We start from the raw sequence: 22,794 nt of genomic DNA, 5'->3' as shown, positions 1-22,794 counted from the left end.
CTGGAACAAGTGCTCACAAAGTCTGTGGAGTCTCCATACTTGGAGATAACCCCAAACCTGGCCACACACACTCCTGAGCACCCTGCTCTCACTGACCCTGCTTTGAGTGAGAGGAGGAGTGCCTTGACCATCATGAATTATGCACAATGATATCTTACTAGTAATTTTTATCTCTGTCTTTTTAGACTTCTGATATCTTCTGAGTTGAAGCTTAATGAAAATAGGCTTCACGTGGATTTCATGGGAGCTAGGGAACAGAAAGCTGGTTTGGTTTTGTCCCTAAATGGAAGAGTCCAACATACATTTGCTGGATTAAAGGCCATGCCTCATCTTCTTTCTCTGAGTGGATTACTGAAGTGCAAAAACAACATTCATGATGGTACTCTCTTACTTCGTGTTTTGTTGCTGTTCTGCAACTATCTAAGGAAGCTTCTTAATTTTAATGTATTCCTTACTGAACTGCATAAGGCACCCAGCTCTGGGGCAAAATAGTGGATGGCTTCTTTCCTCTGCAGGTCTTCTGAAATGGGAGGGGCCTGACTTGAAGCTCTTACTCCTCTGAATGGCTCCATGGGTGGAGTAGGTCACTGCAGAGCTCTAGAGGGATTGTTTACCCTGGAGTTACACAAGCAGTGGGTCACAGTCCCTCTGTAAATTTTCCTTCAGAAGGCAGTGCAATGTAGCCCATGGCCTAAAGGCACAAGCAACTAGGTCAATAAAGTGAAACAGCTGCCAGAAATAGTATTATGTAATTTGTTTTAAACACAGACACTTCTACTGGTAGAGAAACTCTCAACAATGAACTGATTTGCTCTCTAGATTAGGTGAAATTATCTGTTATAATAAATGGAAATTCATCTTCTTCCTCCTGGTCTTAAATTAATAGTTATTTTTTACGTTGCTTCTAGAACTGTGGTTATTTCTGTCCCAAAGGACTCTCTCCACAGTAATAACTTCTGCTTGTTACAGGTAATATCAATGTGATGGTCAACAAAACACTGTATGGACTCCATCTCAGGAACAGGAATGTGTTTGGGAATGTCACTGTACACAACATCACTGTTGCCATGTTTCAGAATGGCAGTCTGGCAATCCCAGTGGAGGCAAGACTGAAAGGGCACCTGGAGCTGAGTAAAGAGATGAAGAGGGGCCTAGCCAGCTTCCAGGTGGATGAGAAGGCTCTTTCTGTGGATTTTTTCAATATCATGAGTCGTGGGCACAGCAGAGTCAGTGGGACTTTCACACATAATATTGACTTCTTAAAAAATGCAGGTAAACTCTGACTTGATTGTGTGGTATGACAAGGTGTCAAGGTGAATTTATTTGCATGACTGCAGACCAGTGGAAATAGATGAGTTGCTTTTGCTCACACCAGAAAGAACAAAATGTGATCCAGGCTTGGCAACATTCTTTTTAATATTGTTGAGAAAATACAATAAAATGGACACAGAACTAGTTCAAGCAGTTTTAAAGTACTTCAGAGTAAATGATTTCTCTCTTGTATATCTGTGTTCCTGCAAGCTGATCAGTTCCTTCAAATGTAGTTTTATGCCAAGTATTGCTTCCTAAGCGAAGCCATGGGTTTTGTTGCCATAGAGTTTTTGATTTTTTAATTTTTATAGGCTTTAGAAGTAGTTATGTAGTGAATGTAAATTGTAAAGTAGCTGTATTATCCCTCATCCTTTAGCACAGTAGTTTATACATTTTCCCAACACTGTTCCCCTTCCCATATCAATTCCATTAATTCCATTAGGTTGTTTAGACTTCCCTCAAGGTAGGCCTTCATCCTGTTTAAGAACATCTGCACCCTGGCCTGGACAACAAGATACCATGCAGGCACAGCAACTTATCTTATACCCTAATTTGGCCCAGAGTCTCTTTTTCAGCGGTCTCTCAAGGCAAAAGTTTTCATGAGCTGGAGTTAACAGTAATTTTGAAAGTGTAAATTACCTTTGTCCCTTTGGACTGAATAAATCCATTCTGAAACTTTTTAGCAGCTGACCACTGGAGTTAGACACAATAACCATTGATAAATATCTCTTGTTAAGAAAAGAAAAATCCTTGACTTCCAAAGTGCATGCCACATTTCAATTTAGCAATATGATTCTCACATGGTAGGTAATGTCTTTCTGTAAATACCAGTAAATGCATAAGGGTGTGTCTTTTCTTATGAAAAACTATAGAAAGCTTCTTTTGATCTGTAATACATCTTCTCTGTATTTTATGACAACCCAGAAGTGTTGTGTTGATTTTGCTTCCTTCCCTGTCAATAGGATTGCCATGGGATGGCATTCTTACTGCCAGGTGTGAACGTGGCACAGGAAATCACACTGTTGCTGTAGCCCTGCAGAGTGGCAGGGAAGGGATTACTGTTGAGTTTGGAGGGCACAGACTGGCCACAGAACCTCCTAAATCCCAGCTCTCTGTGAGCTTAAAGCACAACATCTCAAAGATAAAGGAACAAGGGATCCCTTTTATTGTAGAAGCTGCTGGCTATTATGAGGTAAGAGTTCTACCTGTGATTATTTAATTTTTTGGCATAACAATTACTAATAACTGTAGGCTTTGCCTTGGCACTATATATATTTATTTTAAAAGCTGCTGCATTTTTGAGAGGTGCTGAATTACTGTGTGAAAGAAAGGTGTTTTCTGGCTTCTTGTCATACTGTGTACTTGCCATCTGAAATCTTGGAGCTGACTCTAGAATAAATGAGATGCTGCATTCAGTTGTTATTTCAGTGAAGTGTTTTGCCACATATGAACAGATGTCCAATTGTATTTTTGCCCTCTAAATGAGAAGTGGACCAGTAGGCCTAAGGTATGGAGCCATCAGTTGTCAGTGAGCCAAGGTACTGCATTGCATCTGGGACTGGATTGAACTAGTTCTGATGTCATCCTTTGAATGTCTGCTGAAGAGCAGGAGAGTGTTTGGCATGGCTTTCCATTTTGGAAAATCATGGAGCATGACTCCTGGTATGGGATTGCTTGGCCACTGTTCTCTCTATCTGCATTTCTGCTATAGACCAAGAGACTCTGCCTTTGCCACTTGTTGCTGGGATGTTGTTGTTTGTCTCTTTCCATAACTTGGTTTCTTTTGTGCATAGAATTTCACCACAAAGATTGCTGCAGGGATAACAACCACAGTGGAGAAGGAACAGCTCAAAATTGAAATAGAGAAGGAAATCACTGGCAGTGCTGTGGAAATTTCTCTCTCACTTCACCATGATGTGGGAGGGCTGATGGACATTGTTCCACGTGTACTAGAGGTTTGCAGAAATCCCACCATATATTATAATATATTTGATGTAGTGTATTTGAATGCTTCACATCTCAGCTGTTCAGATGTACCCAGGAGAGCAAGCTGGCAGGTCAGAGGGAAGAGAGATTTTTGTCAAACAAGGCCAGTAGCCAGTACAGAAAACCTAAAAATTGTTTGCTTAGCAATAAAGAGCAGGTTTTTCAAGAAGTGGTGGGTAAGAAAACATTTATGTCATGAAACTGGAGTAGGTGTTTGCCCAGGCACAGTAATTTGCAATCTCAGCTTTTCCATCCTACTGCTTACTTGCTATCCTAATATTTGAAGATATTGTTCTGTCTTTACCTACGCTGATAATATTTGGGCATAATAACGCACAGTTAGAGACATGATACAGCCTCAGATCTACTGAACTGTTTTTCTTTTCGAAACTGAACTCTAACATTTAATCTTAAAGCTATGTTTTGGTATCTTCATCTGTTTTATCCTTTAGCCTTATTGGTCTCTCCTTTGAATTTTAGTCCTCTCTCCTTTTCTCCATGCTCTGAACGTACTTTGTTTGTAATGCCAACAGGTTGCTTGCAGTGGAGAATCTGCTAACAAACAACTCTCTGGCCTTTGCAATGGTGCAATTGCATTTCATCATTTTGAGGTACTGGCTTAATTTATAAACTCTGCTGTCAATAACATACTGTCTTAACTACCACTAAGGGACCCTAAGTACTCAAAGGGTCACACATGTAGAAATGGGTTTGAGCTGGTTGGAAGTTTTGCATGCACTTTCAGATATTTTGACTCCTGTAATACTTAGATTCAAACAAGCTATTTCTCCCTCAAAACCTGTTTTAGCTCAAGTCTCCAAACTGTATCTTCTGCCAGTCAGAACTGAACTGGGTATAAATGGCCCTGTCCTGTTACTGAGCAGCCAACCTGACAGAGGAACTGGGCAAGGGAGCATGGGGGCACAAGCTGAGAATTTCGGTTTGTTCCTTACTCCATTTTCTGCTCTTTCTAGCTAACCATTTGTTTGTGAAAGTCCCTGTGGCTCTTCAACTGTTTGACAAAGATACACCTTATAAGGGGATGTATTCTTAAGAATGTGTTAAAAATGTCTTCTGTGAGTGACATCAGAGATTGCATTTGTCTCCATAAAGACAGTTATCACAGAGACTCTGATTCCTGTGTGTGTGATTTATCTGGTATTAGTAATTGTTTTAGCAGAGTTATGGAGTGGGTTTTTTTCCCCTATTATTTCTATTATGGAACTTTAAAGATTTTAGGCCATCTCTCCATTTGTTTAGGCATTTATAAACATGTAGGATGAACACAAAATGGTGTAGGGAAATAATTCTCTTCTAGTAACATGAACATTTAAAACCAGTATGTGACCTGACAGGAACGCAAACTTGACAACAGTTTTCTGTAATTTTTCAGACTCCAGCAAGAGTTTCACTGAATGGGTCAATCTTTACCAGCAACTTTACTGTCATCTTCTTTGGACATGTTTCCTTTCATGACACATTTGCCTGCCTGCAGCTCCATGCCACTGCCAACATCCAACCTCATCTGGAAATCCATTTCCAGCATTCTTTGCCTTCACTTCATTCTCTGGGGATTGCCAAAGAGAACCAAGTGAAGATATCAGCCCTGAGAAGTGACAAGTATAAAGGCATCCTTGGTGTTGTCCTTGGGCCTTGCAGTCTGAAAGCTGATGGAGAAGTGAGCCTGGCAAGCAATGAAACACAGTGGGTACTTACTGTCAGGAACAAGTGTGTCAGTCTGGAGGTAAGTCCAGAGTCTGTAGTCTGTGATTTCAGATCATGAGTCACAGAGGACTGTCTCCTGACATCGTTATTTAAGGACAGGACAATTTTGGTCATTAAAGTTGTTTTGGCAGAGAAATGAGTCAGAGCATTCACGAGGGAAAGTGTATTTGAAGATGTGAATTTTACAATGGTAGATGTTACCGTTGTTGCCATAAAATAGTTGTTTAATAATAGCCTTTTAATTAAAATAAACTTATGTCCTAGAGTCTAGTGAAAAGCATGTCCTTTCTGTTTGAAACTGTGGAGGTATTTCAGGAGTTAAGTTTCTTTTTCTTCTACATTACTTACGAGAAGGTTGTTGTAGGATTTATTCTTTCCCCCCAATTTATTTTGTTTCTGTTGTTTCACTGAAAAATTTCTGATTTCTCTGTGAAACAAGTTGTCTTGTATGGTCCTTTCCAAAAGCAGATTGTTTCAGAAAGAAGAAATGCTTTCTCATGAATCAGGAACAAATTAGGAAGACAATTGCTTTATCTTGTGTGTTTTAAATTGTACACTCTTTTCTGTTGCAGGAGGTGGGATTGCCTCGTGTAGTGGTCTTTGGGGGCTCATTTCATCAGAACATCTGCAACGTGGGCTTGTTAATGAACCTCCAGTGTGATGGCAGAACAGTTGATGTGCAGATAGACACGTCCTGCCAACACGAATATACACTCCAAGGGATGCTCAGGCACTCACTTCCCTGGCTCAGTCAGCTTGGGCTCCCTTTGGAAAACTCTGTCTTGTTCTCTGCAGCCACAGACTCTGCCACAGAGGGCATTTTGTTGCTGCAGGCTGGCAGATGCAGACTTAAGGCTAGAGGAGATCTCTGTATTCAGGATAAAGCTGAATGGACACTGGAAACAGAATCAGAATGTCAACTTCTGCAGGTAGGTCTTGGAGGCTTTTACAGAGAATTTTGGGATCAAATGCAGGCCATATAAGGTTTTAGCTAAAATAACAGTGTTTGTGTTGGACAGGCACTGTAAAGAACACCTGTCTTACAGCACGAGGCCAAAAACGTGTCTCACAGGTCCTGTTCACAGATGTTCTCTCTCAACTGAGATCGGTTCCATCTTTGCTGTTTGTTGCCTTCGCAGACCGAGACTGCCCTCTAAGGCTCAACAGCAGCATTGGTTTGAACTCTGTCAAAAATATATTCCCTGGTCTGTCTGTTTATACCAAAGTAAAAATGGTGACATTTCCTTGGTTTTTCCATGTAGTCTCACTGACTTCATTGGAAAGAATGACTCTTGCAAAATCGGGGGGTTTTCTAGATGTTCACAGGCATTTATGTTTTGCTTTCAAATCCCCACATTGAGTAACTTCCTCAACTACAACATAGCAACATAACAACAAAAGTGACAGCAGCCTGAGTATCATCCATAGTGAAGAAGGAATGAAAACCTCTTAAAGTATTAAAAATAGTAGAATTTTCTGTGGTTTCGCAAATCCTTTGCGAGAATGAGCAGAAACATTTCATTGGGGATGCTGCACAAGACAAGTTTGAAGTTTTAGTATTAAAAAAAAAAATTTCTTGTACCGCCAGATGCAAGAATGTCTTGTTAGGCCTGTTATTTTTTGTGGGTTAATTTGAAAATTGAGATTTGTCTAGGCTGAATGAAGCAGTGAATGTTCAGTAAACTTTTCCAGTCTGAAGAAACAGATATTTTGTATTTTTGTAAATGGAAAACTTCATAAAGATACAGAAGTTGTAAATTCTGCAGAACAGCCCTAAAATATTCCCTCAGGCCTTATTCAGGCAAAATCCCAGTCTTTCTTGTTGAGAGGGAGAAAAATGGCAGCATGGAGACTGTAGGTTTTGTCTCTGATACTGTGACATAAAATCTCCATTCTTGTATGCTGAGGGAGAAGAAAAAAGCCTTAATACACACCTGTATTAAAGTGTATGTATATTCCAAAGGAATTCTCGTTTTTAAATCTCAATAGGATCTCAGTTTCCCAACTCAGTCACGGCTCACAGGATCCATTCAGAAAGACAAGTGCCAAGCAGAGCTTCTCTCTGTCCTGGAAACAGAAGGCAAAACTGCCCGTCTTGAAGTGAGAGCAGAGTGCAAGCCAAAGATTACACTGGAAATTCAGTTCAGGCATGACCTCCCCCAGCTGAAGGAAATCCCAAAGGAAAATGAGTTGTCCATCACTGCACGGAAACAGCTGAAATATTTTCTTGGAATAGGAATGAAAGTGGGTGCTTGTGAGCTTCAAATGAATGGGGACTTTGATCCTGAAAAGAAGCTTCAGTGGAAAATGCTTATAGAAAATAAATGCCAAACAATTCAGGTATTGAAAAGAATTTATTGCTTTACTACTGCATTTGTGCATCTAAACCAGGATCTTTGTGCCTACCAAAGTTAAAAGATAATAGTCTAAGGATTTCAGTGGTAGCAGAGAAAAGTAAAACATTTTCTTCTTTTAGTGTTACATCTTACTTTTAGAGCCAGTTATTCACTCTATTTTCATATGGTGCAAGGCAGATTTCCTATTAATCAGTACCTACAGTTAATGGACTTGCTTGTACTAACTCTGATGTGTTTTTTTTTAAGCATGGTTTTAAAGCAGGGCTTTAATCTTCAGAAATAAAAAGTATTCAAAGTTCTCTTGGGCTTTATCAGCAGTAACAGCTTCTCAGCAGTTTGACAACCAAACTCTGAAACAGTTTGAAAATATATGAATAGATAATCTTCAGAAAATTGAGTGTATAGAAATTTTGAGAGAGATGTTATCACAGAATAATCTGTAGTTTCATTATACAAGCCAGAGTAAATCTGAATATACATAGATGAGATTCACCTGCCTTCTTCCAGAAACAGAGCTGCCATAACAAACCTTTGAATACTCTTTGGTTTCATTGGAATTATGGATGCTTTGGGCCACTGGAGCAATTCCAAGCATAGAAAACTGAACTTTCAGTTAGGCAGGAAGAGCTGCCATGTTGTCCTGTGTTCTATATCAAAAAATCATTGGACATATTAAAATTAAAAAAGACAAACTGTAAAAAAATATAACAAAAAGCTGTCAAGATTCCTGAGGCTGTGCTACCTGATATACCTGATTTTACAGCTAGGTACTATTAAAGCTACTATTAGGAACTAAAAGTTTCAGGGGTTAGGTATTTATGTGGGTGAGCGTAAAAGTGGTGAATTTTAAGTTTTTTTTTTTTCTTTTACAGGATCTTGGAGCACCAGTGAAAATTGATGGGTCAGGCTACATTTTGATGGATAAAATGAACCTGGATTCACAGACACTGATCACTGTTGACGAAAGTAAATTCCAAGGACTCCTGATACTCAAAGTCACTGATGTAAGTATCCTGCAGGCTGTCAGACTGCATGTAGAAATTACTGAGTAATGTACTCTAGACTATTTTATTGGGAACAAATAGTCAGCTTTTAGTAATAAATGCCAGAATAAAAATAAAATAAAATCTTTGAAAATCTGGCACCTGTAATGTGCAGTAACAAATATACTGGATAAGAGGATCCAGGCTCTGGCACTTCCTGAATCAATTCCTAGTTATTCTCTTTGTAAATTTTGTTGTTTGCATTGTATTATTTGATGTTCCTTGTGTCACTGTGACTTACATTGCAAAATAATAGGCAGGGATTAATTGAGCCCCTGCTGTTTATTTAAGTAAGACAGTAGCACAAGAAAGGCTGTGAATCTCTTGCTTTCCTGTTGACAGTTAAAAGTTTGGCTTTTCTTGTCATCGGTGCAAGAGAGCAGAGAACACATAAAAGTGTCTTATTCTTTGTGATCATTCACTTTCTTTTCATAACTGGTAATTTCTGCATGTTTCTGCCACAGAGAAACAAGATAGCTAGTGGGAGTTCTTTGCTACCAAAGAGAAACATTTACACCTTTTTTCCTCTCAGCTGAAATATATATACTTTTTTTATCCTACCCAGGCTTGATGTTTCTTTTCTCTTTCCCTAAGTGTAATCTCCCTAAGCTCAATGCAATTTATTTTAATTAATATTAAATGTAGGACAGACAGATTTGTTGAATTTCTGGTTTGAGCTCTGTGTTGCAGCAAGCTTTGGGTTCTACACATGCTTTGCTATCTATACTGTGAAATATTAACAGGAAAGGCAAGAGCTGGATGCAGTGCTAACCCACAACATTCCAGGAGCTGCTGACATTGGCATTCCTATGAAGATGTTAATTGATGTGATATCAGAAAAAACCAGTGACTTCTATAAAAGATTTATTCATTTCAGTGTGAACAGCAAGCAAGTAAGTGTCTCTTCCATGTTAGTGAGATGTGAAATAGAGGTTGAAGTGAGCTAATTGATTTGGTAAATATTGTTTCTCCATTTGAGATAGCTGTGCATGAGGCCCCTATAGGAATACCCTGCAGGGGCTGATTTGGTTTTAAAGGCCTTAATTAAATGAAGGCAGTCTCTTCCAGCCATTCTTTCTGTGCAGTCACTCCTACAAACAAATATGGCAGCAGTAATGATCCATGATTCCCACTGGCAAATTGTATCAAACCTTTCTTATCCATTATCTTCACTTGGTGCAGCTCAGTCCCTTTTACAGTACAATTCTTCACCATAAAGTTTTCCTCATTTTCATAGTTTTACTCTAATGTGTACAATAATTATAATTAATCAGAGAAATCTCAATATCAGAGATGTGCCACAGTTAACTTTTGTCATATTTACTTGGACTGAACAGATTACAGAAGAACTGAACTTTGTCCAGAAGTTGGATGTTTTGTCTCTTAACTACAAACTCACTCATAACTTAGAGGTGCTGAAGACTTTGCAAATAAAAGACAGGATTGAGCTGCAGGTAAGTTACCAGGCAATGGCGGGGGAGACACAAATCCAGCCTGGAATGATGCCCTGATGGAAGCAGCAGCTGTAAAAGCGAGATGGCAAAGGACAGCGGGTGCAGATGGGATTTTACATGTTTGCTCTTTAGGTGAAGAGGCGAGTCTGGCTGCTCACTTTGTTTGTTCTTGAGGAGAGTCCAGAAGCTCAGCTTGCTCCTGAGGGGTTGCGATAATGCCTTGCTAGACCAGAACTTCCCATAGGACTGAGAGACTGGAGGTTGGCTGCCATGTGGGAGCAGCCCAAGCCCAGCTGGGCTGACAGCCTGCCCTGCCTGAGGAGGGCAGTGCAGTTCAGCTCCTGTGCCTCCTCTGTCCCTTCCACAGACTGGGCAGAGGTGAATTCTGGTGGGATTGCACTGTTTACATTCCAAATGGTATTTTCCTCCCATGCTCTGATTACCTGGCATGTTTCTTTATCTGAGAAACACAAGCCTGTAACACAACACTTACTCTTTATTAGTCATGTAACTGCTTGAATAGCATTAAGCCATGGCCATACTGGAGAATACATGTTAAAATGCTGAATTTAAAAATAAAAGGGACATCTGTAACTATGTTGTGTTATAAAATTACACAAGATGAATTTTTTGACACGTTTGAGATGACACAGCCTTAGCTAAAGAAAGAACCCTGACCAACAGGAGCTTTAATTTTTACTAAACTCTCTTTTCACAATTTACCTTTGTTGCACACAGGCTATCTTGAACCTGGAAGTCACCAAGAGCTTTAGTATGAAAGTGCTTTATGGTCCTCACCTAACAGTGCTTGAAGGACAAATCCAGGAGTTTGAAACAAGTACCAACATAACAGGGAATTTCCATCACACTTTGCCATGGCTGCTACAAGTCAGAGTCCCACCATCTTTACAGGTAGTTTTGGTTTGGCTTTTTTTTTTTTTTTTTACATAATTATTATCCTTTATTATGATGTAGTAACCAATTGTTTGAATGAAAACTACCATTTTGTGAGGTACAGGATGGAAGCTGAGATTTTCTGATATTTAAAAACTATGGACAGCTAAAACCTGACCTACTGAAAAAGAAAATTTCTTACTGATTGCTTTCTGAACCAGAGTATTTTATTCTGATCAGTGTCAGTATAAAGTATCCTTTATATAAGGGGAGTCAGATGTTTGTGGGATAAAAGAGATCCTAGTGAGAATTTGACACAGATCAATGAGGCTGATGTGGTTTGAAATTCATTCAGTCGAATGGACTTTGTACTGGAAAGTCATAGATGATTAATGAAAGGCTAAGATATGTTTTGTTTATGGATAGATTTTTAACATAAGTATAGACTAGAGAGAACTCCCTTTCACTTCCATTTGTCTCCTGTTTTAAAATTAAATAGTATTTAAATGTTGTTTGGAGAACTTACGTCTACGTGTCATTTTTTAGATAGGTGTGGTTTTTCAAGGGAGAAACACTACTCAAGAAAGATATGTGCATATTGCAGCTGGAGAAACATCAATCACATACATAATAAACTCCTATTATGTTGGTCACCAAGTGGATATCTTCTGCCAAAGTGTACACAGCAGTGAGGTACTCCAGGCAGCTGGTTATCCTAAGGCAATCAACTTGATTCTCAGCTTACAGGAATCAGGTAGGTACCTGCCATCCCTGGCAGGTTTTTTGTTCTATAATAGCTCTCTGAGGATGTTTCAACTCTTCCTTCAACAGGTGCAAACTGACTAAGACCTAAAAAGAGGTTTTCTCTTCTTTGTAAGTGAAATTGTCGTTCTGAAACTGCATCTGTGATTAGTTACATTACATGTTTTTTTAGCTCCAGGGAAGATCTCATGTGGTACAACACCTGGTAAAACAGGTTATCCCTGAGATATTTACCTCCATAAAATAAGATTCCAATATCACACAAAAAAACCTTGTTACACAGTACAAAAAATGTGAATTCCACTGTAGTTTAAAGTAGTCTTTGAAATAATTCTAAGTGGCTTTTGTTGTCTGAACTGTGGAGGGGAGACACACCCACCCTGATGAAGCCAGTCTCCTCTGAAAACTTGGCCTGGCATAAATCCTCTCTGCATATCACTCAGCTGCAGATTTACATTGTGGTCTGTGTGATTTTTGTCTTCTCCATGAAGGGTTTGGGGGTTTCACATCTCTCATCTCACTTTTATCTTGCAGGAGTCTGTATTTTTTATTTTTCAAAAATGAAAAGCTTGTAGGAAAGTGGGGAAAGGGCCTTCAGGTCGTGTTGTTTGAGCAGTGTTGGGTTGCTGTAGCTGGAACCAGAGGAGTCACTAGAGGTCAGAACAGCTCAGAGCTCTTCTCTCTGGAAGTGGCTGCTGCTTGCCACAGGCTGCAGTTGGCTGTGGGAACTAGTCAGCTCTCCTGCACAAAAACATGACTGATGGGAACTGACCTGACACTTTACCTTATCCTGGGTACACAAGCTCTGTTACCTCACGACTTTGTAAGGTCAAGGCTCAAGGACATCCAAAAAAACTCTACACTCCTCCAGTCACAGGCCAAAGCTCTTGTAATCCCGAATGATGACCCAAATGCTGGCTGGATTGATTTTATGCAGGCAGTACTGAAAGTCCTCAAAAACATGCCACTCAAATTGGCACTGTCCTGTTCTTTCTATATAGAAAACAAAGCCAAGACTGTCTGTGAAATCCAATATGATGAGAAAGATATAACTGTGACTGTGGATGTTGGCACAGACTTTCAGCTCTTTGGTGTATTTGTGTTCATGGCAGAGGTGAAGCATTCCATATCATTTCTCCATCATCTGGGACTTCCCTTCTTTCTTAAGGTAATCCACCATAGATCTTTTGCTGTGCTTTGATTAGAGCTGTCATTTGAGTTACACGAATCCAGAACACCTCCAGGGGCCTCAGTGAAATTACTCCAGGTTTATACAAGTGCAGATGAGAAGTGACTTGCCCAGTTTATCTGAATCCTCCTTTAACTTAAGTGCACAGCTAGTGGTCTGTTTCCAAGGAAACCGGTCAGGTACCTGAAATTCCCAGTTTCAGGGTTCATCATTTCAGGAAGGCATGCGTTTACTGTCACCTCCTAGCTGATAAGCTAACCTCCACTTCAAATAGCAAGGTACATAGTTAGGATACAAAATTAAAGGTTGTCTTTCCTGAACATAAATATTAGACCAATATTAAACCTTCATATTAAGTGCCAGTGTTTCAAGTGAATATTTAATGCCAACATTTTATTGAAAAGTATTAGATATATCCCCTGCTTCTTCCCCCTTAATATTTAGTGAAGTGTCTTTTATCCTCCAAATGTTTCAACGAAGAAAAGAAGAGCAGAGATAGTAATTCTTGAGGTGCCTTATTCATGTATGAGGTATGACTGTAATCATGGGACTTCAGAAATCATTGTTCTCACAAAATTTGGCAAATGTGTTGATATTTAAGTGTCCTGATCTTCCCCAGAGGGATTCCGTAGCATTTTCAGGATAAAGCTGTAGATGATCCAGGAGCTGCGGGAGGAAGAAAATACCCTAGAGTAAAAGATTTGTGGAGCCCAATCTGTTTCTTCAAAAAAAAAAATAATTCTTTATAGTATATGAAAAAAGAGACTGGGGGAGACATGAACAAGAAACAGTGGCTTTAGACTTAAAGCAGATAAGGGTACATGGAAAGTAAGGCTAATATTTATCAATAATGCAAATTAGTAGCTATGGAAACACACAGAAGAAACGGAAAACATCTCTTGAGGTTTTTGGTTTACATCCAGAAAGCATCTAGAAGGCCTGTCTGGAAGATAAACATCAGTCAAGATGATGGTTTTAAGTGAGTCAAGGGGTCGTGCTCAGTCGAGGTGAAATGTTGGGGGAGAGGTTATGGCATGTCATTTGTTTATTTTCCCCCTCCACAGGTGACAATTCAGGAAGTCCTGACTGAAAATGAAACTGCAGGAGCTCTGAGGCTGACCTATGAACAAAACACAAACTTCTCCTTTGCCATCAGTAGGAAAAAAGACCAGCAAGGGTAAAAGAGTCATTCTGAGCACTGTAAAAATGTCATTAGGCCACTGTGATTCCATGGAAAAAAGTTAGTTTGAATCACCAAATCACTGGTGAAATGGATAACGAATCTTGGATAAAGTGAGTAGTCACACCAAACAGTCTGTTCACCTCAGGAAGTTTATGAAGAGCTGCAGATTCCTCACAGCTTGGGGTATGCCTGTCTCTTTGCCTCTCCCCACAGCATCAGAGTAGCAGACAGTGAAATAATCCATAAAACTCTAGGTTTGAGCCAGACAAGTACTTAAAAATATACCTTAAGTTGACATAACTGTTTAAATCTTCTTAAATCTGTTTGGCACCATTGAAACTTGTAAAATTACAGAGACTTGGTTTTCTAAGTTGGTATCAGTATGGCTGTATCTGCACAAAACTGTAGGATTTTGAGGATGTTTAAGAGGTGTGATATTTTCAGCCTTGGGGTATTTCAGGTATTTCTTAATTTTCTAGCAAAAGACCTTTGCATTGAAAAGTCTTTTAAGTTCTTCTAAACTCTCTAATAGTTCTAAGTTTGTAAACTATGACAGTGTTTGCAAAGTCAGATTACAAAGTACCTATACAAATTTTAAAAAGCTGATGCATTTTCTATGGCAAAGTAATTTCTGTTTCAGTGGGCTACATTCTGCCCCTGGGATGCACACAGATTTTTCACTGAGGTCAAAGGTGCTCTTTGGTCTCCTCTACCTTTGTGTGAATGCATTAAAAACTGGGAGCTGGGTGAGTGTTCAGTGGAAGGTACTGCCATTTGTAACTCTGAAACCTGTGGCAGACTTGGAGTAACTCAGATAACTTGTGCTGCCAGTGAGAGTGTACTTCCTGAAATATTGTTGAACAAAAGTACATTTCTTCCCTTTAGTGAAGAGTTGAATATAAAAGCACTCCAGACTCATCCCTTCTTTCTACAGTACTTCCCCAGTGCAGCAGAAGTGTCTTCTAAGGTAACTATCTGCAAGTTATCTATCACATACATCACTGCAAATTAGACTTGTCTAATATTTTAGGAATCAAGCTTCATTATGTCTAGCACTAGTAACTGACTTCTTTGTTGCTGTCGAGGATGTTCACGTTTTCAGAGATTCTAACGATCTTTCTTCTTTCCCTTTTTTTTTTTTTAATTTAATGGGAACTTGAAAAGGTAAATTATGATATGAGTGAAGCAAAAGGCAAACTCTGCCTCAGGATGGAAAAAAGGGATTTCAATGTTACAGCGAAGCTCACTCTGACTGGAACCAGCTACATGAATGCCCTTGAAATAGTACAGACCATGACCCAGGTTGGTATCATTGACTCTGAGGGCAAACCCAGGCTGTGACTGCCCTGTTTTAGAGAGGGGTGTTCAGGGTGTGGTTGCCAAACACTGAGGGTCAAATACAGCTCCTGCTGTGTGATGTGTTTTGCCCTTGATTTCTCCAGTAGCTTGAGCAAACATTTGACTGCAGATTGGTTGTGAGTCCAATGGTATAAATTGCTGCTTGATTTTATATTTGTTTGCTCCTATAGATGGAGCACATATATAGGATTTAGAGGAAATCAGAAAAATAATATATTACAAACTGACCAATTGCCAATTTTTATTAAGCAGATACCACACATTTCTTTTTCTAAATAAGGAAGAAAAGATATCACAAATAGATATTGTTGTTTGTGTTATCTTCTAGATTTATTCTGTAAGAGTGGAACTCTGGATGTTGTAAAAATTATACTGAGAGGAAAGAGAAAATCAAATTGTATATTAAGCAAAGACTTTTGTAAAGGGGACACTCAGTTGTTCCATTGTGTGAAAAGATGACTTACTGTAGAAATGAAGACAAGTAGAAATGAATAGCTGCTTATACAAGAGCAATGGGCTTAGAGTATCATTGTACTTTTAAAAACACATTCCTAAAACTAGACCCTACAGGACTTATAGTGCCAAAATTACACTTAGATTTTTAACTTCTCAGAGAAATTGGGATTTAATGTTTCCTCTCTTTCATTTATAGCTAAAAATGGTTCCAAGGCAGCTTGTGTTAATGACTGCTTACCAAAAGGGCAACAGGACACGTATGCTGAGGCACATTGCTCTGTGGGATGGCAAAGAGATAAAGGTAACAGGCACTTACACTGGACTCTTCCCAAAGTTGCCTGGAGGTCACAACATTCAGGGTAGGTTTCTTAAGTCTTTTGCCAGTGTCGATAGCAAACTATAAAATAAAACAAACTACATAAATCTGATTTCAAAATGCATATTCAAAATGAATGTCCAAATGGTTTCAATCCTGGTTCCAACATAGGCCTTCTAAGATCTTATCTGCTTTAAATTCATTGTAATCTGGCTCTTAGAAACATCTACTTCAGAATACTATTTTTGCTTTGTGGATGTGGAACATAAAACTTACATAAACTTTTTAAAACTGTAGTAGATTCTGGTACTCTACTGCACTGGGTACTGAAGGGAGCACTGATCACACTGGCCAGTGCTTTGAGGTGTTAATCCCCCATGTTGAGGCTTTGTTATCTGAAAATAAAGAAAAAAACTGCATTTACTTATTTGAGATGTTCCTCTTCCAGTGTAAGGCATTCTCAGCTTCAAGCAGGTTATTTTCCTGGCTGTTCTTGCTGCTTTGGGTGTAGCTATCAATCTTTTGATTATTGCAGGTAACTGCTGTTTAGCTGTTAGATAGAGGGCTCCTGTTTTCACTTGCATTTCCTCATACTGAGCAGAAATCAGCACACTGCATTCATTTGGGCTGTTGGGAAGGTGATGTGTGTGTATGAGCAAAGACATTGCTTCTCTGGGAACCAACTGCTGCCCTGCTGTCAGTGAGAGAATATGTCCTAATGCTTTTTTCTTTATCAGAAAATGAAGAGTCATGATTTGTGGTGGGGAAATCTTACTTGTTTGCTTTTTTTACCTTGTAGTGGAACTTTTCCATCCTCTCTCCATCCCTTTCCCACGGCATGCCAGGGTCAACTTATATGTAAAACATTCGGCACGTCATCACCGGGATGATCTTACTGTCATTTGGAATGAGGAGGACCAGGTACAGCAGCCCAGAGCAAATAAATGTCAGGAATATCAAATGGTTCTGCTTTTCTTTTTTTTCTGGTTTTTTTTTTTTTTTTTTTTTTTTTAAAAAAAAAAAAATTATTAAACAAGCCAGGGAATTCAAGCAGGAGGCAAACTATCCTCCTTCTTGGATATGTAAAAGGCTCTGACTATGGAACATGAGCAGCTGATATGCTTGTTGGAAACATTTTCAGGCCATACTAATTTTTTTATTTGCAGCAAACCCACAACTTGCTGCTTAACCCAAGGCAATGAAGTGGATGTGCTTCAAAGCAGTGGGTAAAGGCCTTTGAGAGTGAGTGGAAAGAATAGTACAAACATCACGTTTAAAGCAGCATAGGGGAAAAGAAACAGAATTTAAGACAAATGAGTAAGAGTGAGCATTACTGTGAGGCTGTTATACCCTGTTGGATGGGTATAATATTGTGTTTGCCCACACAGAAGTGTGACACATACCTGTACCTGGTGTTTTCAGCTTTACTGATGTAGTCAAAGCTTTTTTGTATTTCACTCCTCTAATTAGTGAGAATGACAAATATGGCACAGTTGAAACCAGTCTTTGTCTTCTTAAATTAAGTCAGCATTATTTTTAAAAGATATAAATAGTAAAAATGACAGAACTAGGAGAACATGGGGTAGATTGATTGCCAGGTGTGGTTAAATGGGGACACTTACTAACTTGCTGCTAACTGTGCTATCTGTGTATGTGTGTCTGAAACGCAGCACCTTGGCTGGGTACTACATTGTTTTCTGAAAATGGAAAGATAAAAGACAATATGTAAAACACATTAACATATAGAATGTTTTTTCTTGTGCTTTGATGTGCTTTGACTATGCAAGCTGTTTCTAAGCACTCTGTGGCAGTGCAGCCTGCAGTGCCTAAAGATGAGACCAAAATTAAGCCTCAACAAACTTAAGCATTGTTCATGGTTTTAGTAAAACACAGAGAATAGTTTTCCTTTCACCTGTGCCATGTAATTCAAGTAGCAGGAATGTTCTCATTTGAACATTAATTTGCCTCACTACTTCAAAAAGAACTTTATTAGGCACATAATTCATCTGAGGAAAAGGTACAGGGAAATCTTACTGGGTGTGTGTTTGAGGTCAGTATGTGAGAGGTGTTTTATTTCACAATTTCCTTTTACATCTGTTGCTATGGATCAGATATCAGTGTCATCTTCTCTGAAGTTTGGAAGACACCGGACAAACTACAGAGCCACTGTTGCCCACCCATTTAATTACACCCTGAAGCAACTGGAGATCCATTCCCTGTCAGAAAGAAGGGGCAGAAAGTACAACCAGCAGGTGAGAGCATGAGAAAGGGCTGCAAAATACACACCTGTCATGCTGTATTTACTGTTAGTGTGCCTTTCATCTCTGAGAATGGCAGAACCAGATATCACCCTGAAAAATGTAAAGAGAACCAAGGGCTATTTTCTCCTTGTGTCCAAACCACCATCATTGTTTCCTTTTCTAAGCATAACTGCTTTTGACTGACAGTCTTGCACTTTTAGCATTGACCCATTTTGGGTGGTAGGAAGCCAGAAGTGCACAGGGGGCAGCCTAGCAGTGAAAATCAGGCAAATTTTCTCCACAAAGAAACGAACAAGTTTCTAGTGCACATACTCCAAAACCCTCAAACAAACAACCTCCTCCCCAAAAAAACCCACAACAAAACCTAACCAGAAACCCTTTGATACCCCTGTGGAGCAAACATAAATTTTTGGACTGTATGGAAAATTACCACACAAGTGTGAAAAAATACACAAGACTAGAAAGGCTTTAAAATACAATTATGAGTGCACTTGCAAAGCATATATAGGGAAAAAGAGGAGGAGGAACTCCACAAATCATCCTTCAAGATTGAAGGCTGTAGTTGTATTTTCTGTCTGAAAATGCACTTCATGAATCAGGGCACTCCAGTTGCTGAGGCTGAAGATTTTCTGCTCAATAATGAGCTGTGCCAACTGTGCAGTGTTGTTTGTTCATCAGGAACCCTTTGGTGCTCTTGGTTTGCACTAAGTACTCAGTACCTCTCGAGAATCTTATTCAGAGGAATAAATTCTCTCGTAGGGTCATTATTCCAGTGGTGTCATTATTTGCTGTGCACGACAGACCCCAGGCAGCTTCCAGAGAAGGCAACAAAATACTTGCACTGCCTCGGTTGCAGCAGCGCAGTTTCCCTGTGCTGGTCTCCAGGCCACAGACCCTGTTGCAGTTTTCATTGTGGTTCTGTTTTTCTCCACTGGATGGGGATCATTCTGCTGGATCACCCTGCACCTCTTCTGCTGGTTCAAGTCCTTCTCTTTGGTTTCAGCTGCAGCTGGCAGGGAATGCTGGGCAGCCTGCTGACATCCGACTGACCCTGGAGGATAAATCCAAGGTGGACATCACTGCCTGGGGGGGCTGTGTGACACTCTCTGCAGGCCAGGTAGACTCTCAGAAGGGAGGGGTTTGGCTTTTTTCTTCTGCACTTGTTACCATGTGAAAGCCTTTTACTTGAAGCCAATCTTTTCGTGTCTCAGAGGGAGAAAAATGAACCCTCTGAAGAATTCAGTTTCAAGTTGCCAGATGTGGTTTTATTGGGGCTGCAGCTTTCCCTCAGGACAGAATTGTCAACCCCTCAGGTTTCCTGGCAGAGGTTGAAGCAGTGTTTTATGGGTATAGACCATTCAGAGGTTCTCACAGGGGTGTAATTTTGCCCAGGAAATGTACTGCCCTAGGATATACTGAACTTTTTTTTTTTTTAATTAATTATATGTGTCGATTTTTTTCCTCTTATCCAGCTTCAGAGAATATTAAGTATGGAACACCTGCATGCATGTGGATCTCTAGAGCAAAGATCAACACTGTTTAATGAATATCTAGATCTGAATTGGGATGACAAAAAAATCAAACACAATTTTACATATGAGGTAAGAGAAGGCAGTTGTATCTGTTAACTCACCATTTTTATGAAAGCTGTTCTTAACAGATGAGAATTATTTAGGTTTTAGGTGTAATGTTGCATGGATTTTAAGAAAGCTTCTGTAGAGTCCCATTTTCTGTGAAATATCAATATTTGACTTTATCTTTTACATATTTCTCTACATAGGAAGAAAGATAAATGTAGCATATTAAAGAAAGAAAGAGTTTTTACCAACTAGAAGCCTCACTTGTGCTCTAAATTTGCAAAACTTTAGAGTTAATTCTGAAGGATGGGAACCAGAAACAAGGCTGATGATCTAAAACACTGTCAAGTGGAAATGTTATGTTTCAGAAACATTACATTAAAATCCTGAAGCTACTAGAATAACAAAAGCCAGCACAGGGACAGGGTGAGTGGGCACCCAGGAGTGTCTAAGATCCTGTTGTCATATTTTAACTTTGTTTTCTTGGTTCATTGCAGAGAAATCAATTCTTGTATCCTGATAAATTCCAGTTAGAAGCTGTCCTAGAAAATATTTTCCTGACCCCATGCACCAAACAGAAGATTCTGGGTAAAATAGAAACAAACTACTGCTCTTCCCTGGATCATTATACAAGCTTTGAGTTCTGTGACCTTCCAAATGTAAGTCTCAGATAAACATACTGAACCTACTTCACTTTAAATGCAATTACTGTTTTGGAGACTCAGTTTTCCTCAGCTGCAACTCTTCATGAGAATTGCCATACTTCTGTGACCTAAATAAACAAAGAGTGTCTTTTGATGGGCTGAGGCAGAAAGGTTCTGTTTGCCATTGTAGTATATTCTATAGGCCCTGTTGTGGTTGTTAAGATTCCCACTTCCTCCATGTTCTTTCTCTCCTATTCCTCTTTCAAAGGTCTTTTAATTTCATGTTTCTGGAGAATATCAAAACAGGCTCATAAGTGATCAAAAAGGAAACTAGAGAGCAATAAAAGTGCTTTCCTTTCCCTGTGGGGGTAAATGTTTACCGGTTTTTATGATTGCTCTGCTGGTAGTGATGGATTTTTGAACTTTAATGTAACCTTTATTTCTATTAAACACATAAAATGAAGACTGATCCATGATCTTCCTTAGGAGCACACTGGACCCCTGAGTTGCCTATAGATATTCACAGCAAACACAAAAACTGGAACTTGCAGAAAATGTCTTCATTTACATACATGTTTTCAGTTCCCAGTGGCTCAAACAAGTCCCAGTTTCCAGCAGGTCACACTCTGTTAGCAATGGGAAACAGAAGCCAAATTTTGATGCCTGTGAAAACTTCTTCCAAGACTAAGGTGTGATAGAGCCTGTTTATAATGCAAAGAATGTATATGTATGTCACTTCAAAATCAGGTGCCTCTGTATTCTTTTAGATCCTTCTTTTTCAAAGGCATCATGGTTTAAGCCCAGGTAGAAATTAGGCACCAAGCAGCTGCTCTCTCAACCCCTCTCTCTCCCCCCACCAGCCCCGTAGAATGGGGAGGAGAATCAAAGTAAAACTGGTAGGTTGAGATAAAAACAGTTTAATAATTGAAAACAAAGTAAAATACAATAATAATGGTAAATAATAATAATGACAATAAAAAGGGAAAGGAAAAATAAAACCCAACCAGGTGATGCACAATGCAATTGCTCACCACCTGCTTGCTGATGCCAGACCCCCTTTCTCAACCCAGATCGGCCCCTTCCAGGTAACTCCCACAGTTTATATACTGGGCATGTGGTGTGGAATATCCTTTGGTCATTTCAGGTCACCTCTCCCAGTTGTGCTCCCTCCCAGTTTCTTTTGTGCACTTCCTCAGTGGCAGACAAAAAAAAAAAAAAAAAAAGAAAAGAAAAAAAAAAAGTCCTTGACTTAGGATAAACAGGACTTAACATACTGATGTTTTGGGTTTTGCTATCAATATTATTCTCATTCTGAATCCAAAACACAGCACTGCACCAACTACTGAGGAGAAATTAACTCTATCCCAGTCAGACCAGGACAAATATCCACCTCACCTCCCACACCCCCCCAACTTTATCAAAATGCCTAGCCAGAGTTGCTGAGAAGCACAGGAGCAAAAAAAGTGGATGTTTTAACAAAATATAGTTTCCAACTGTTCCTGTGGTCTTCGGCTGCAATCACTAATGTATTTTTTTATACACCAGAAACTGAAGATGTAACAAAGTGAGACAGTGTGAGGAGGAAGATGTGCTGGTTTCTGAAACTACAAGTTTTGTTCATCTCTTCATTGTGTAAATTCCAGGAGAATGCTACCATTGTACAACTTCTTACTACTCTATGCAGAGCCCATGTTTGGAAGAATTAAGTTTTAACATCCTTTTTTTTGTGCATACTTAGGTAATTGTTTTATCTGGAAAACACCAGCTCAACAAAGATAACATCATTTTGCAGTCAGAGAGCAGATTCCACCTTGGTGATCACAGGACAGATGGGGGGTTTATTGGAGTATCCATAAAGAATCAGAGCACTGCTGATGTGAAGAACTATTCTATGGAAATTGATGTGAGTTTTTATTTTATTTTAGTGGCACTGGGTTTTGGTTTTTAAAGGCCTGCTGCCATCTATCTCCCAAACAGATCAGGTGCAGCCAGTGACTGTAAAACAGCAGGCAGCTTAAAATATTCCTGGTTTCTCTAGTTCTGTTTATAAAGGAGCAGTAACATAATGTCCATGTGGTGTGATCCAGAGAGGAAGGCACCAACATTAGTTATCTGCAGAGCTCAGGCCCAAATATAATAAGTGTGTATCAAGGCAGTATATCAGTTTTAAGAGGCTGTGTGTTTTTATAGCTCACCTTCAGCATGACTGGTCTGTTTGGTGAGGCTTGGTTTTTTCACCTTATCAAAAAAAAAAAAAAAAGAGGGAAACAAAATACA

General features: G+C 39.4%; 1 protein-coding gene across 1 annotated transcript in view; it reads left to right on the top strand.

Moving 5' to 3' along the window:
• LOC116795019 overlaps nt 1–22,794 on the top strand; it is a 62,510-nt gene that overhangs the window by 28,955 nt on the left and 10,761 nt on the right. The window contains exons 33-55 of the mRNA XM_032704312.1: nt 186–379; nt 970–1,272; nt 2,274–2,503; nt 3,105–3,266; nt 4,793–5,041; nt 5,595–5,951; nt 7,012–7,362; nt 8,252–8,383; nt 9,166–9,315; nt 9,760–9,876; nt 10,615–10,788; nt 11,317–11,524; nt 12,534–12,700; nt 13,786–13,898; nt 14,790–14,871; nt 15,069–15,206; nt 15,916–16,078; nt 16,835–16,956; nt 18,147–18,287; nt 19,300–19,413; nt 19,769–19,897; nt 20,371–20,532; nt 22,256–22,420. Coding sequence (XP_032560203.1) covers nt 186–379; nt 970–1,272; nt 2,274–2,503; nt 3,105–3,266; nt 4,793–5,041; nt 5,595–5,951; nt 7,012–7,362; nt 8,252–8,383; nt 9,166–9,315; nt 9,760–9,876; nt 10,615–10,788; nt 11,317–11,524; nt 12,534–12,700; nt 13,786–13,898; nt 14,790–14,871; nt 15,069–15,206; nt 15,916–16,078; nt 16,835–16,956; nt 18,147–18,287; nt 19,300–19,413; nt 19,769–19,897; nt 20,371–20,532; nt 22,256–22,420 — 4,123 coding nt within the window. The remainder of the gene's footprint in view (nt 1–185; nt 380–969; nt 1,273–2,273; nt 2,504–3,104; nt 3,267–4,792; nt 5,042–5,594; nt 5,952–7,011; nt 7,363–8,251; nt 8,384–9,165; nt 9,316–9,759; nt 9,877–10,614; nt 10,789–11,316; nt 11,525–12,533; nt 12,701–13,785; nt 13,899–14,789; nt 14,872–15,068; nt 15,207–15,915; nt 16,079–16,834; nt 16,957–18,146; nt 18,288–19,299; nt 19,414–19,768; nt 19,898–20,370; nt 20,533–22,255; nt 22,421–22,794) is intronic.

The sequence above is a fragment of the Chiroxiphia lanceolata genome, chromosome 16 (genome assembly GCF_009829145.1).
Source record: "Chiroxiphia lanceolata isolate bChiLan1 chromosome 16, bChiLan1.pri, whole genome shotgun sequence".
Lineage (NCBI taxonomy): Eukaryota > Metazoa > Chordata > Aves > Passeriformes > Pipridae > Chiroxiphia > Chiroxiphia lanceolata.
This window is presented reverse-complemented; position numbering and strand designations above follow the sequence as displayed.